Source organism: Onychostoma macrolepis, chromosome 19 (assembly GCF_012432095.1).
Source record: "Onychostoma macrolepis isolate SWU-2019 chromosome 19, ASM1243209v1, whole genome shotgun sequence".
NCBI lineage: Eukaryota > Metazoa > Chordata > Actinopteri > Cypriniformes > Cyprinidae > Onychostoma > Onychostoma macrolepis.
Window position 1 is genome coordinate 31,248,197 of NC_081173.1, and position 17,326 is coordinate 31,265,522.

The 17,326-nt window shown below is 36.5% G+C and overlaps 1 protein-coding gene across 1 annotated transcript; it reads left to right on the forward strand.

The window, feature by feature from the left end:
• The first annotated feature begins 1,314 nt into the window (after window positions 1-1,314).
• LOC131526224 (glycosylated lysosomal membrane protein-like) lies at window positions 1,315-12,549 on the forward strand. Its single transcript, XM_058754397.1, has 6 exons — window positions 1,315-1,475; window positions 4,989-5,261; window positions 5,574-5,768; window positions 5,845-6,063; window positions 7,959-8,224; window positions 10,498-12,549. Exons 1-6 carry the CDS (start codon window positions 1,377-1,379, stop codon window positions 10,640-10,642), a joined length of 1,197 nt encoding a protein of 398 aa, XP_058610380.1. The 5' UTR covers window positions 1,315-1,376; the 3' UTR covers window positions 10,643-12,549.
• Window positions 12,550-17,326: the final 4,777 nt, after the last annotated feature.

Genomic DNA, 17,326 nt, shown 5'->3' on the forward strand with positions numbered 1-17,326 from the left:
TCCAGATACAGCCTATTAATAAGAGGTGAAAGTCCACCAAGCTTTGTGCAGCTTCTGTCTGTTTGGCTCCACATACAGCTGTATATGATGTGTAGAGCAGCTGAAGTTGATTGTAAACAAGATCTCTGATGATTTCAGGCTGAAACGAACAGTAGTGTATGAGAAAAAATATTGCAGCTCTGATTGTGTCTGAATCTGATGCAGCTTACTGTAGAAATGCAGCAGATCATGTAATGCATCCAAATAGCCTCTTCATATTTCATCATAATAAATCAAAATCAATAAAGCATTATTAAAGCATTCCTGAACATTTACACTTACTTGTAGCCTATTAATTTGTCAGAATCGTTTATCCAGAGCGACTATCGTCCTCAGCTGTGAACATGAGAAGAGCTCGTTAAACAAGGTTTGTCATCGCTGGAACGACACAAGGGTGAGTAATTAATGACAGAATTTTCATTTTTGGGTGAACTATCCCTTTAATATCAATTTTAAATGTTAGGCCTAGTACCCCTAGACCACTTCGGGGTCGTAACTGTGTCGTTAAATGCATAATAAAAACTAGATGACTGAAGACCGTAGGGGAAAAACTATGAATTATTGGAAAATAACTTTATTTATTTTTTAATTTATATTTCATTTATTATTATTATTATTTTTTTTTATTTTGGAGGGAAACTTTTAAAAAGGTTATTCACTGGAAAAAAGATAAATAAATATAAACATTTGCTAGCTGTCATCATAGCACAAAAAGGCCACTTTGACCGCACTACTGGGTTTATTATGAATTATATAGTTCTATAAATATATACAGCTGTGATCAAACGTTTACATACCCCTTGCAGAATCTGCAAGATGTTAATTACTTTACCAAAATAAGAGGGATCACAAATAAATGCATTTTTTATTTTATTTGTTTATTGCCCTGAGTAAGATATTTTGCATGAAAGATGTATACATTTGTGCTTTCCTTTGTCAGTGCCAAGTTGTTATTTTCATGGCTGTGACAGACATTTGGCAGATGTACTCGTGTATATTTTATTCTGTTTAACACCTCATAGCCATACAGCTGTACAATATCCAGTCAAATTGGATAAATGTTGTGTCATCATTTGCTGTGAACATTTAAAGACTTCACTTCTTACCGGAGCCCTGAAGTGGATGAGCATTCACATAAATCTAAACCAGTCCATAACAAATAAAGAAGAACAAGGAATGAAAATCCAAATCTCTGGCCCATACTCCAGTACAGAAGGTGGTGTAAATGCACCTGAAATTTTAGTTCCCCGCATTTAAGAAGAAGAAGAAGAAGAAGAAGAAAAAGAAAAAGGGGGAGAAAAAAAAGTTCTTCCATGTTTGTGTTCAGAGGGTAAATCATGTCATGGTGTACAGGAAAAATTATAGCCACTGTGGTATGGTGTGTGATTGGATGTATAATATATATTCTGACACGTGGAGATATGTTTCAACGGAAGGTAAGAATAATACAGCAATAAAAACTTCATACCAGAGTAACAACAAACAACCTTTGAAGAGCTGCAAATACGTACAGAATAGACTCAGTTTAGAAAATGCCTTTTCTCTATACACTGAGAAACATAACTCAGTGGAGTTGTAATTGTAACAAAACAAATTCAACATTTTCAACAAAAATCTGTTTGATATTTTGAGTAACTTAATATCAGTTTGTTGCAAACATGTTTGAGTAATCTTGACGAGGCTTTCTAGATGTGTGCCTTTTCCAGATAATATTTAGGTCAAATTTACTTATAAGACTGAACTTATAGCTGTTGTAAAGATACAATTGTTCTCGTTCATGACTGACTTTTGGGTTCATCCGGGGACGACTGATTTTTTTTCTGCATCACTGACAACCCAAAGGCACTGAAACGGTAAGCATCAAAGTACATATGAGCAGATTAATGGTTGAATGCTTTAAACGTTGCCAAATATGCAATGATAAAGCAAGATGTTTGTTTTATTAGCTGGTTCATAAGTTTAGCCTGAAGCTTTTACATAAACGAGTTAGGTTCAGAGACACCCTCTTGTCATGCGGTAAAACCTGCTTTTTTTTCTTTAAGGATGTCAGAATTAAGCTCTCGTTTATGACTGGAACACTACACTGATGTCCTTTGAAACTATTGTAATGGGCTATAAATTAAATGTAATTACTATGTTTACTACCTTTCACCTGTAGTCTTTGTTTTTTTTGTTTTGTTCTTTGTTTCAGTGGACAAGCAGTTGTTTTAGAATATAATGATTATAATTTAACCTTTTTTCGCACATAATGTTTAGCACAGCAGTGGTTCTCAAACTTTTTACAATGGCGTAGCCACTGAGGCATTTAACATCCATCTGTGTACCCCCTTTTTTTCAATTATAATGAACAAATCAATGTGAAATCAGTGAAATGACAGTCTTTTTTCTTCACAGGATCTGGATGATAAAGATGCCTTTCAGATCTAAGAAGACCAACATGTTCTCATGAGTATTCATATGTATTTTTATGTAAAGTGTAGTTATAGCCTACCAAAGTACATTTCCTTATTTGCATAACCATTGTTTACAATACAACCGGAGCACATTCTGAGCTGAGGGCGTGACGTTCCTGAAATGTAGGGAGAGCAGACGGCTGCAGTGAGACGAAGAGTGAAATAAACGCAGTCAAGACGGACAGTTCTGAGCTCTCGAAGTGAACAGATACTAACGAGATCAAAGGCAGATATCACGTTATTCTCACTCATATGCTGTGCTGCTGATAAACATGATATCATTTCAGTTCTGTTGCTTTATATGAAAATAAATATGATGAACAAGACATTCAAAGTGCTTGCTATTTAATTCCATACAAAAGGCGTATTTATCATCTATTTTTATTTTAATACAAACACGTATTTTAAATTTTTATAGAAATATGACAACAGTCACATATCTCACACAGAAATCGCACTGTCCTAGTGTTTGGGAATATTCATGCATAATTTAGATACATAATAACCTGAAATCAGATAATAATAAAAAAATACATTTTAGAAGAGAACGCAACATCACGGTTGTCTGAAGCAATTTGAGCTCAGTCACAAGATCAGTTGGGACTTTGGGTCAACTGGGAAAAGAGAAGTGAAAGGCTGTCTCCAAGTTGAGGTTGGAGAAGTGTTGCTTCTTCTTGGGCGTTGGCACACGGCGCCTCGCTGACAGATATATGTAGAGCTGCGTGCTGGGTGACACCAAACACATTTGCTAGGTTTTATAGCCTTCATGTAGAGCCAGTATCCTCTCGTGTACTCGTCTCAAGTAGCCAGTAAACACAGAAAGACTGCTTGGTGTCTCGCTTGCTGCACCTTCCCCTCTATGGACCAGACATGTGCGCTTATTCTTCTCTACACTTCAGTTCCCCACAAGGCGAACCCTGTTGAGTTCCTCCATCACTCTGGGCAGCCGGATGTGGTGGAACATCCGGCGCCAGGCCTAATACCCATAAGTAAGCCTGTTGGTTGACCCCTTGTGCTATAGGTGCCCATATGTTGTGATCCCCACAGTGATCCCATGTGTGTATTCTTCCAGGGTACGGTCCACATGATACCTCGCTATGTTATATACTGCAGTAATTTTTATCTCAACTTGAAGACACCGTGTAGGTAAACCCTGGTTTGTGAGCTCTATATCTTTCCATTTAGATGTGTATCCAGGGGTTACACCAGCATACGCAAGATCTTATTTGTACAGAGTAAAAATATTCCACTGGATTTGGTAGGGTTAATCGTCTTTTCTCCTTTGCCAGCTGTAATGTCGTATATCTTATCTGACGTTTTTTTTCTCCTCCCAAATAAATCTCAAAATCATCCTATCCCAAGCCCTAAATTGAATTTTAGGAATCATTACTAGCAAACCTTGTAAAAGATACAGTAATCTCGTGACACCATTCATTTTTATGACCTCTATTCTAGAGCTGAATTGCATTGGTAGAGTTCACCATCTTGGGTTTTCAACACATTTAACTTTTATCCAGATAGTTTCCCATATTCTTCCAATGGATTCATAAGTAGTGGGAAAAAAGGGAAAGCGATTTTGGGTTCCTTAAGATAAATAATGACATCATCAGCAAACAACCCAATTATATTCTCTTGTCCAATACTTTTCCTGCTCAGGTCTTTATTTTGTGCTTGAGCCAAAGATGCAATATAAAGAGCCAAAAGAAAAGGATAAGCTGCCACTGCCTTTTCTTTGCTGTTTTGTATTCCTAAGCCTCCACAATGTGTGTCGGGGAGGCATATACGTTGACCAATGTGACCATTTTATTTTCAAATTTGGACTATATCTTCCTTCTTTGTCATTTATTTCATCACAGTATTCAAAACAGGCAGAGTTTATGATAATTTTGGGAATTGCCACTCCTCTCCAATTACCCTTTTTAAATGAACTATAAAATCGGTTCCTAAAACCAAATTTCTTTAACTTTTCATGTTCTTGCTGTGAGAGAAGCATCTCCTGTGAAGCATCATCCATGACTTTTCCCATTGTGATTGATTTATTGATACTTAATTAATCCTGAATGAATTTCAAGGTATCCAGTAGGTTATACACAAAAACAACACAACACATACTATAACACCCAACTATAACAAATATTTAAAAAACAAAATCAGATTCAGAAATACAAAAAAAAAAAAAAAAAATTCATTTAAGCAATATAAATATGTATACATGCAAAGTACTAAGAATTTTTACTTAAAAAATAACAATGTGTCCAAGGCGTTCAGAGAGACCTTTTTTCATCTTCAGAACACAAATTAAGATATTTTTGTATGCAGGAGCACAAAAATATTCTCTTAGCTTCATAAAATTATGGTTGAACCACTTCACTATCACATGAACTATTTTAATAATGCCCTTACTACCTTTCAAATATCTACAATTCAAATTGTTTTATAAAGGTTCATTTGTGATCAATCTAACATAATATCTCTTAATTTCTCTTGATTTGCCAGGTGTCTGTGGAGCTGAATCCCGGTCTGACGCCGCCGTCGGTTCTTCCTCCTGGAGTGGGTCTGGTTCATGTGCGAGGGCTGGGACACAGTGGCACACTTCACTTCTTGCTGTGTAACTCTGGAGCTCCAGCGCTGCTGATGGTTCACACTTACAGCACTCAGTCTACAGTACATGTGGACTGGCCTGCGTTTATCAACCACAGTTCATCCGGCAGCCTGAGGGTGGAGCCGCAGACCAGTGTGCGGTACAGCAGGGCACTAGTGTTCACCAAAGTAAATACACTCAATATTACATGAATAAATAAGTAGTTGAGATTTTATGTACACATATGCAGTCTTATAAGAACTATTAATATTATTACTTATACTTATTATTATTATTGTTGTTATTTATTTATTTATTTAAAGGCACTAAATTGTCTAATCTAACCTTGCCATTGTGTCTTTGGGACACTGATGCCTTCAGATGTGGATGGATATATGGATAAATAGATGAATGGATGGAGAGATAGCATTAAAGAACAAAAGCGTAAATAAAATGAGAAATGAAGGTTAGAAATGAAAACTGATGTGTTTGTTTGTCAGGTGTGGGAGTACGATGACGTCAATAACGCAGCTGACCCCCAGCAGACGGCAAAGTCCAGCTTTTACCCTCCGTACGAGCTGCAGAACTTCATCTGGTTCGAACCGAAGATCACGGTTAACCAGTCGGATTACATAGTAACACTGTGTGGCAGAGAAACAACAGAGAGTTTCCTCAACGGCTCCGTCTGTCTGCAGGTGAGCAGAACTACAGCAGCAAACAGCAGGTTCTGTGTAGATGTACAGTAACTCTTGATTTCTCTTCTATCTCCAGTTCTCAGTGTTTGAGTCAGTGGGTCGTGATCAAGTTAGGCCAAATCTCCGTCATAACGCAAACTCCTCGCAGCTGCGTGTGTGGCTGGATGGTGTGACACCGCGAGGAAGCAACTCCAGATTTGCTCTGGAGTTTCAGTCCGTTGTAGACTCTGGATTCAGGGAAAGAGTCTCTGCCGGCACCTTTATAGACGATGAGTACAAACCGTTTTTCTTTCAGGTAAACACTTCAGCAAACCTGGACACTGTCTCAGATTTTTGGCTGAATCATATTTGACACACACAACTCTCTACGTGTTCAAATCTTTGCAGTTAAACCTGTCACACGATCTATTCCATGCCTTCTGTTGTCAGATTGGCAGTTTAGACTTTTTTTATCAAGTAAAAGGCCTTTTAGAATAATTGTACAAATGTCCAGCTTCAGCTGCTGCTTCATGTGTCTTTTGCTGTCAAATCTTGACTAGTTTTTATCAAGTAAAGTCCCCGATATACTTCAAACAAAGTTCGTTTTCGTTCTTCATTTGGGGGCAAAAAGAGCAACGGTATACTGTTTTCGAACATTCGACACCCCCGCGCTGCTGGAGGCGGGGCGTAGATTAATGTAAACGTGTCGCAATGCTCGCATAAACACAACAACGATGCAATGATGGTGTATACATGAATAAATGTATATTTACTAGGTCTTTTATTAAACTGGATACATTTTTACTCGTTTTTATATTTTATGTGGTGTCATGATTTGATAAAAACAAAGGTTTATTATTGTATGTTCTTTTGGCATTTCATTTATTGTACACCTTTTAAATTCACTTATTGAAAGAACAACAACAGCAGCAGCAGCAGTATGGTGTAACATTTATTTGAAACACATGTATTTGGTACTTACCTTATATCTTTACTCTTTCCTTTCATTCTTCTCATGGCTTTGGAAACTTGCTTCTGATGTTTCTCTGCATCACTTTTTGCATAACTCCGGGTCATCGACACCAAGCTTTGTTGCAATTTCTTTCTAGGAATTAAATGCTTTCTCTGAATCTTTAAAGTTTCTCCACAAGTGATCGTACAGGTGCGGATATATTTGTGGCAGCTCAGCTATTCGACACAGTGTATTTATGTTGCTAGTGACTTGGAGATGTTGTTCTCCTGCCTGACCTTTGTTGAATAAGAAACGGAAAAAAAAAAAAAAAGGAAAAAAAAAAAAAAAAAAAAAATCGCACATCAAAGAAGGTGGAGTTCCAGAACACACCCACCGATTGCGTAATCGTCACGGACCAATGGTAGCTCAAAGGTGTTTATGAGCCAAAATGAACTCCCCAGAAAGTTTTGGTTGCTTTGGTGAGCTGTTTCGAACTGCCGAAACAAACTCAAAACAAACTCGGCCTGATTTTGTTCGAAATGACGTCATATCAGTTGGTTCTTCGATTTCGGTTTGAAGTATATCGGGGCCTTAAACATCAGAATAACTGTAGTCATATTTCCAGATGAACACTTGCTGGACTGAAGCAGCTCAGCTTTACTTGATTCTCCGTCAATCATTTTCTAGAAAAATCAGTGCGTCTCAAATCTGATCATCAGGATCTTTTGAGGAGCGTTTGTTTGCAGAAGCTTTACTTTCACTGTTCCTCAGTGAGCCTCCAAAACATCTCACATCTCACATCTTCTGAGGAGCGTTTATTTCTTCATCTCTCATTCAGCATTGCATTATATGTTTGGATCATTTCAATCTCATTTTACTAAGACATATTATTGGAGATGTAGAGCGACCACTGATATTTATATCAATTTATGTCAATATCTGCTATAAAGATCTCATTGATTTACATTACAGGCATCAGAATTCATTCATCATATAAATATCAGCATTTGCACCAAATTGCATATTTTTGCTGTCTCTGAGTCTCTGAAAAAATGGAGCTGTTTTTTCTCCATGTTCTCAACTCATCACAATGTATTAGCCATAAAATAAAAACATTTTTTTCTAGTGTTTTTTATTTTATTTAATCCAAAAAATCTGATTTTGGTGCTAATTCATATGCCAAGCTGTACAGTGTTAATATGAATGTGTGTTGATGTTTTCCTGTTTAAAGTGAGCATTTGTCCTGTCTCTTCTCTTAGATGTCTCAATGGGTTTCGTTTCCGGTGAACGGTGACAATGTGTGGGGTTACAATCAGTGGAAACCCGTGGCGTATCGTAAAGCCAAGCAGGCCTCTGAGGACGCAACACCCTGTAAAAACTCAGAGCTTGTGTTCTTGGACCATATCCCTCGGTCCGATCTGGTTCAGGCGTATTTCATAAAGGATCCTCAGACATATGGCCTGAACATCAGCTTCGGTACTGCTGGAGACCCAATTTTTTACAAAGCCACCAAATACATCAGCTGGTGAGTTAGATACTCATTGAAACAAAATGTGCTGCTGCATTTTGAATCATTTGCAGATGATGGAAGTCCAGCCAGAAGAGCATTGCAGTAGTCCAGCCTAGAAATGACAAGGGCCTGGACAAGAAGGTGCGCAGTGTGCTCTGTTAGTAAGAGTCCTGATTTTGAGCCTGGTTGAATGCAGTGGGGAAAATGCCTGTGAGAAGAGATGTGTTGATGTGTGTAAGTGAAGGCAGAAGTGCAGGGGAAATAGCTTGCTGGAGATGTGAGGGGATTGGGTCTAGAGGGCAGGATAAGTTTAGACACTTCATCTTCTTTAAGAAGAGAGGAGGAGGAGAGAAGATGGTCAGCTGTGAGAGTGTTTGCTGTGAGTTCCTGGGTGAGTGGAGATGAGAACTGACTGCTGATGGATGTGGTTTTGTTAGTGAAGTAATTAGCAGAATTGTCAGCAGTTAAAGAGGAGGCGGAGGGGGACAAAGGGGAGTATTGAATGTTTTGAAGAGTTTGCGTATCTGGTGATCTTGTTATGGAAGAAGACCCTTTTCTCTCTGCTGCCCTGAGTTTAGTCCGGTGTTGGAGGTTATCCCGTCTCATAGCGCAAAGTCACATGACTTTTTTGATGCGCTTGGAGGAATTTATTCGCAAAATGCATTTCCATCTCCCATTATTCGCATTAACTCTTTTTCGCACAAGTCAAAAACCACCTCAAGCTAGCGTAAAAACTTTTTTGCGAAATAAGGGATTTTTATTCGAGATTTGGCGTTTCCATCACTCGTTTCTCATGCGATACTTGAAAATGTGCATTAAAACAGGGTGATGGAAACACAGCTAGTGTCACGGTTTCTATTATGGTGTGTTTCCACTACACGCTCAGCAACGCTACAATGCCACGGCTTCGGGGCGTGTCAAATTTAGGGCAGAGCACGTCTTTGAAAACAATGTTTACACCCTGTTTGCATTTCATCTTCTTTTTATGGCGGTTATAATGAAAGCATGCAAAGTGCATTTACTTTTGCACATTATTTTTTCAACGACAAGTGATTTCAGCTCAGTATCCAACAGTCCAACAGCCTTGCCTACTTTTCACAGCGATTAGTTGTCGCCCGGCATTTTTTTTGCTCAATATTTGCATAAAGTAGAGGAATGCCCAACCTTTTTGACGCTCTCAACACTTTCTCCACGCCACATTTAATCCCATAATGCACCGCGCAAGCTTTAAACTCAACTTCCATAGGAATTAATTGAAAATGCTCGCTCCGCTGCTCTCGCTACGTGCCAGTTAATTTGCACCTTTTCCCCTGGTCTGTTCATTGTCATGGTTATTGATTTGATTTCGTCATTCTGTTCAGGTGTGTGTTGTTAATTATCCTCGTTTGGTCTGTGTATTTAGTTGCTGTCTGTTCAGTTTGAGTTTGTCAGTTACGTTTGCTGTTTGTGGATTGCCTGTTCTTCTGTGTCTTGTGGAATAATCTTCTTAGTCTTACACTTTATCTTCAACTAGCAGTGGCATGACTAGTTAGGGTAGAAATAATGCATGTAGTGATCCCCAAATGTAGCCTACAGGAAGTGATTCATAAATGAATGTCTGTGTTTGACTTATCTTATTTGAAAATCTTATTTTATCTATTTGTGAATTTAATTTATGCTTGCATGTAGCTGTGGGTCTCATTCTATTTATTTTTGAATTTGTTTAATTTTTGTGAATCTCTTTATATTTATTTGTGGATCATAATCTAATCATTTGGAATAATGGAACAAAAATAATCCTGTAATAAGCCATTGCATAGATAATACACCATGCAATATCTGTTCCTTTTGTGCTTTGAACAGAAACTACGAGCTGTGACTCTTCAAGTCCTTTAAACGCAAAGGATGGTCACACTAGATGTTGAGATCAGATCTCTGTGTGGAGCACTGGCTGTTGTCAGACTCCTTGTGCAAACAAATATATCACTGGATTATTACAATTAATAGCAAAATGAATGTTTAGATATGTAAACTGATATTTCCTACTGACACACTACAGCAAAAGATAGAAATAACTGACTTAAAACCATTTGTATAGCTGGTGAAAATACTAGTGTTCTAATCATTTTGGACACCACTGTACATATATTCTTTTCATTTGTTGTTTTTCTTAATAATGAAGTAGTCTGTATTTAGTAGATTGTGTTGAACACGAGTGTTTATCAGTGGCCATGAATTTTTGGTAACAGGATCGGATCAGTTCTGAAAAAAATTGTTGTCTGAACTCTGAACTGTTCTTTACTCCACAGGACTGTTTTAATGGGCTTGGGTGAACCTCTGGGCAATTCATTCTACATGCTACGCATTGCCTTCATACCCACTGGAATTGTTATACTGGTGATCTTATTCGTGGTTCAAGAGTGTGTTTGCTCATCGGGCTACCAGCGACTCTGAGACGTTACGGTACAAGCCCCGCCCTCATCAGTGATGAGGTTACTGACCACTGAGCGGATCATTAGAAACACACTACTGATGATCGGATGAGGGAGTTAAAATTTAGAATTAACACAAAAATTTATCTGAATGGGTCAGTACTCTCTTTTTGATATGTGACAAATTGGCCAGAATGATGACGACTTAAAAACATTTTCTCTTTAATCCTGAAATATACGCAAATGTTTTCATAATTATTAAGAACTGCACTGCTGTAGGTTCTCAGTAGGGTTGCCCAAAGCCTAATTTTGAATTCAGAAAGACATGGATACTGGATAATGCATTCTATGAAGCCCTTAAATCGACATGGTTAGTCTTGCTGTGGTAGTCAGACACATTATAGTACATCAGATTTAATTTATCACTTGAGGATAGTAAGGAGAGATGACTGACAGGACGATGTCGAAGAATTTGGTGCGTAACAGATCCTGAGTGCCACTGACAAATATCTTGTAAAACTCAATAAGATCTACCAACTAAAAACCCCCCAAAAAAACAACAACACTTGTAGGGACCAACACATGCGTCTTTATATTGAATTAATCTAATAATTAAATAAAAAAATAATGTTCAATTTTAACATTACATTGAAAACACCCACAGAACAATAGATTACGAAAGTGAAAGTGAAAAAAAAAACAATCGTGCATTCAAAAGTGTTTTCAATCATTTTTAGCTAATTCTATACAATATAATTACCCAACTGTCGATTTAAAAGCATATATATTTTCCTGCCATCTCTTTTTTTTTTTTTTTATCACCATGTCCATTTTGGGGCTCTGTAGAATGTGTGTCATTTCCTTTACAAACATGTTATTCAGCTTTGGGCACATCCCTAGTTTTCAGGGATTCTTACAATGTCATGTATGTTGAGTTTTAATGTTTTTAACATAACTGTGATGTAACAGGGAGCTTTTTTAAACATTCATTTGTACCATTTACAGACACTCCAGGGATTCTTACACTGTTACATATGTTGAGTTTTAATGTTTTTAACATAACTGTGATGTAACAGGGAGTTTTTTTAAACATCCATTTGTACCATTTAAAAACACTCTAAAACCTTTTATAAAAGACTTGTTGTTAAAAATGAAATGTGTGTTGGCAGTGTGTGTACACAACCACCCTATAATGATAAACATCCACCCAGTGTTTTTTTAAAATCCCTATAACTAATTACCCCTTTTTCAAATCGAGCCGTTCTCAGCTTCTTGTCTTGATGTCACACAGACCCAGGCCACTCCCACAATAGCTGATTGTCGCTTGGTGAGTGAGCTGTGAACAGTCCTCCATTGTTTCACCGCTGGAGCAGATGTAGACAAGAATGCCTTTCCTAATAATGTGCTAGTTAGCAAGTTCCATGATGAATGCGGCTAAAGTTTACAGTCTCATGAGAACGGCTCGCCACCCCACAGAAGAGAGGGGCGGGGTCAGCAGAGCTTATTAGCATTTAAAGGCACATGCACCAAAACGGCTTGCTGTGAACAGAGCTGTTTTTGACAAGTTAAAAAGGGTGTTGTTTTACACTACCATTGAGAAATTTGAACCAAAGTCTGTTAGTTGAATCATCAACTTGTGGAAAATGGGCATCCGGTGACCCTTTTAAATTTTGTGTCCACTGTGGATCGCTAATATTTTATACTACTGTTGCATGTCAGTCAAACACACATCTTGTGCATCATTTATTCATAAACACATTCAAACATATCCAGATGGAAACATCAGATTCTAGATACACTCTGCATGACTTCATTATGATAAACATTAGGAAACATTTTGTGAATACGGAACAAAACAGTGCAATATCAACATGAGAAAAAAAACAGCATGCATGTCTGTAACAATAAATTATATTTATTTTTGCTTTATCATGTACTTTTTCCTGACATTTGCCAAAATAAATAAAAATAAAAATATCTTTAAATATAGAAATATATATTCAAAATGATAAGATATAAAAATACAAAATTTTGAATAAATATTAAATTTATTTGCTTAATTGATTGCAAATTTGCACCAGCAAAACTGACACTGTTTTTCATTGGTGATATTGTAAAGCTTTTTGGTTTTGAATGATTCTTCATAGCAACCTGTGTGTTATTTCAAGAGAGCAACCATACATTTGTGTTGTTTACTTTCTTTTATATTCATGTATTCTTCATTCTTCATTCATTTATTCATTTATAATCATTTATCATGTAATCATCTCAGTATTCCATTCCATTCCAGTCATTTAGAATAATCATTTAAACCACTTGTACACTTATTTCATTGATTTGTCCTTTATATTATATTATTCTTTTTATATTATTTTTCCATTGTTGTTTATTCTTAAGACTGTGTTTTTGAGAGATGTTTGTCTTCACAAGTAGAGATCAGAGAATTTCTCCATTTCATCAAAAATACAGAACAAAACAGTAATATTCGGCAAGGATATGTTAAATAGATTTTTTTTTTTAAAAAGTGATAGTAAAGCGCCTTATATTGCTATAAAAGATTTATATTTTTTTATTTTTAAACTTTAAACTTTTTAATAATCAAAAAATTCTTAAAAAAATATCACAGGTTATAAAATAAACATTAAGTACTGTTTCTAAAATTGATAATAAATCAGCATATTAGAATGATTTCTATAGGATATGTGACACTGAAGACTGAAGATGAAAATTCAGCTTTGAGTCACAGAAATATATTTGAAAGTATATAAAACAGAAAACAATTATTTTAAATTGTAATAATATTTCACAATAATATTGTTTGTCTACTGTATTTTTGATCAAATAAATACAGGCTTGATGAGACTTCTTTCAAAAACATTAAAAATAGTAATGTGTCCAAACTTTTGTACTGTATAAGTAAAAATATGCAAAATTAAAGGTTGTATAAATAAAAAGGCTAGGAATCATTTTTTTTTTTTTTAAAGTAGTTTGTGTGTGTGTGTGTCCTCCAACATTAATTTGACCTAGGGCCTCCTAATGTCTAGAACCAGCCCTGTATAGAGGACTAATATCCCTGATCTCTGATGATTTCAGTCTGATCTCAGTAGTTTCAGTAGTAGATTTACATTTACATTTATTAATTTAGCTGACAAAATCGACTTACAGTTGAGGAATTTAAGCTCTGTTTGCAGTGGTGTAGTGCAGGGTATCAGTCGCCATTCCATATACCCACTTCTAAATCCCCTCTGATGCGTAATTCAGTAGTTCATTCATTCATTCAACTTTATTCATGTCCCCCACGATAACACAACCCTAATAATACAATTTACAACCTCACCCACCCCACAAAAAAAATAAAAAAATAAAATAAAAATTAACCACTAACCATCTATTACCTACACATTTTAGCATGAATATTTCAGTAGGAATAGATGAGCATCTGTATCGATTACTCTTCACAAAAGGAAATCTAAGCTGCAAACAGAAGGACTCAAGCTCAGAGTGCAGTGGATGATCAGTGGATGATAAAATAGAGTTGGCTTCCCACACCACCTGTCTATTGTATAGGTCAGTAAGACTGCTCTGCCCAGTGCCTAAAATTTTACTGCTGATCTTTACTATTCTGGACAAAGCATTTTTAGCCTTAACACTAAAATTGCCATACCAACATATTATAGAAAATGTTAAGATAGACTCAGCTAAGATTTATGGAAAAGGGTCTTATCCACATGAAATTTTGACGATTTGCGAAGACAATATATTCGTTGTTGTGCTCTCTTACCAATCATCTCAGTACTGGCTACGAATTTCAATTGATTATCAATCAAACTGCCAAGATACTTGTAAGTAGGGATGTGCCCGAAGCCGAATACCTTATTCGGAAAGGCACGGATAATGGCTTCAAAACGAATAACGGATTTATCCGAATAACAGAACAAATATTCGGCAGACACAATCACATGTTGCTGGAACAGCACTGCATTAGTGAGGTCTGCGGTTGTTAAGATTTGTGCAATAATAATGGCTAGTACTGCTTTGATAGCGTTTGACACAGTTTCGTAAAGATAATATCACGGTGATCATTGAGTTTGTGTAACGAATGTGGTCTCCTCAGCAATAAACTATCCGCGCGCTCCTTTTTTGATTGCTGCTGTCAGTGCCGGTGAAGCAGTGTTGCCAGATATTGCTACAAAAAAACAAACACAAATAATCTCCTGAAACATGCACCAAAATCAGTTTAATTCTTATATTTTGCAAATAGGATACAGAATCTCTAACCTCAACCTTCATCTTCCCACTTTATTAATGCCCTAATTACTTTATTAGGTAACACTTTATTTCGATAGTCCACTTTAGACATTCTACTAACAGTAAGTAACTTTGCAACTATATGTCAACTAGCAGTCATTAGAGTATTAGTAGACTGTCTGCTTAATATCTTCTAACACTTTATTTTGATGGGTCCACAATATACAACATGCTGACTATCAGATACTTTGCAAGTATATGTCAACTTATTCTACTAACCCTAAACCTACCCTAATGAGAGTTAGTAGACATGTAGTTGCTAATTAATGAGAATTAATTGACATGTAGTTGACACTTAGTTACAAAGTTACTTATAGTTAGTAGAATGTCTAAACTGGACTATCGAAATAAAGTGTAACCCTTTATTAACACTGTTACATTAAGTATTAAAACAAGTTCAGCTACACTTATAATAACTAGATCTGGCAACATGGCGGAGCGGAGGCTGCACTTGCGCCAAGCTGCTGCGAGTCAGCCACATGAATTTATTCAGCGACATGATTTTAAATAATTTTTCATATGTTTTTAAATTTTATTTTTGAACATAAAACATTTACAGAGGTCTGGACCTCATTGCTGGCTATGGGAATGAGTGTAAACTATAGCCTATAAATGAATGAAATGAGTGCAAATCAATAGCTGCGTTGGGGTCAATGCGCGTCTCTCTGAAATCAGAGCTTTGTCTAGAGTTATATAAACTCGACAAAAATATCCTAAAAACGGTCCTAACTTCAAACCTTTTCGAAATCCAACTGTAAAAACGCATTGCATTAGCCCTTTTCATGAATGGCATTACATTTAATTATACAAGACGAAGAAAAGTGGTGTTTGATCAAGGCTTTTGGTGGGTACAAAAAATAAAAAATAAAAAAACTCGTCAATGATCACAGACTCCCGCAACACATGATCTAAGTTACTTAAAGGGGTGGTTTACTGCTTTTTTTCTTTGCTTGATTGTGTTTATGGGGTGCAATATAACATGTCTTCGTGTTTCGTTTGTTAAAAAAACGCCTTATTTTTCATATATTTCACCTTTATTGTAAGCCGTTTTCTCCTCTGTCATTTGAACGACTGGTTGACTTCCTGATTCTATCAAACCACTCCCTCAGAAACAGGCAATGGGCTGAGATTGGTTAGTTGGCCCGGTGTGTTGTGATTGGCTAAACTGCGTACTGCACATTGTTCGGAAATGTTCACGTATGAAGGTAAAATGACGTCAAAAAGATTTGCATGCGCAGGGTAAGATTTGTGAAAGTGTACATAAGATAGCAAGTGTAAATTAATTTTGCATTCTCAAGAAGAGAGTTGTAAAAGTGCAAATTGCATTTCAAGCGTAAGAAAAAAAGATTTGCAGCCTTTTACTGTTTTTTGTAAGTGTATATCAAGTATTGTAAAACTGAAACTTCATGCTAAGGCAAAATAAATATGATCTGTATTCTTCTGACTTTCATTTTTCCGCGCTTACACTTTTGGCGCTGTTGTTTCGCCCAAATACAGCCAAAAGTGTTGCAAGCCTGCGCCCAGTGTTTTGCAAGTGAAAACAACCTTATCAAGAACTGCAAAACGGATTGACTGCGTAAAACCAATATGTGTGTGTAGAAAAAAAATCGTTGCAACTGTCTAAATGACTTCTTGCGTGCATAGAGCAAAATGTTCCCCAAATAACCCGCTGTGTACGTCTGCGTCTTTGCGCTTGCAGTTTTGGCACGATTCTCTCACTGATTGCAGATGTTCAAGCGCGTGTGGAAGGCGGGACCTTCTTCTTTCAGCCAATCAGATGAAGCTCTTGCTGACTCTCGATTTACTCTTATCTGATTGGTTCAATAAAAACTCCAGACGTGAGAACACATCTTTATTTTAATTTGACTCAGCGTCATTCTTATTGTGGGGATGGTATTTTTAATGCACAGATACATATAAAAAAATCAATAAATAATTAATAATACAATAAAATAAAATAAAATAATAAAACAAAAAAAGCATGATCCTTTATAAGCTGTGTAGGCTACCATTAGACTGACTACCATGTGTTCATTCTGAATTTCGAGCTAATATTAGGAAATGACATGTCTGTGTATTCACTCTATTTATCCTAATCCTCCTCCTCCTCTTCAGCAGAACCATATGATATTAGTTTGTAATCTTGATGCTACTGAAAGTATCTGCACTACTATGCATAATTTCACCATGTCTCCTGATCAGGGTTGATGCCAGATTTTAGTTTTTCCTTTAACGTCTATTTAAAGGAGATTTTACTGTACTAAATATTTACCCCTAAATGATGCATTCACCATCTGTAATGCCATGTGAAACCACTAGATGGATGTATAACCATATAAAAATGTCAACATTACTGTGTATTTCATGGTTTCTGGGAATATTTGATTCAGACATAGTT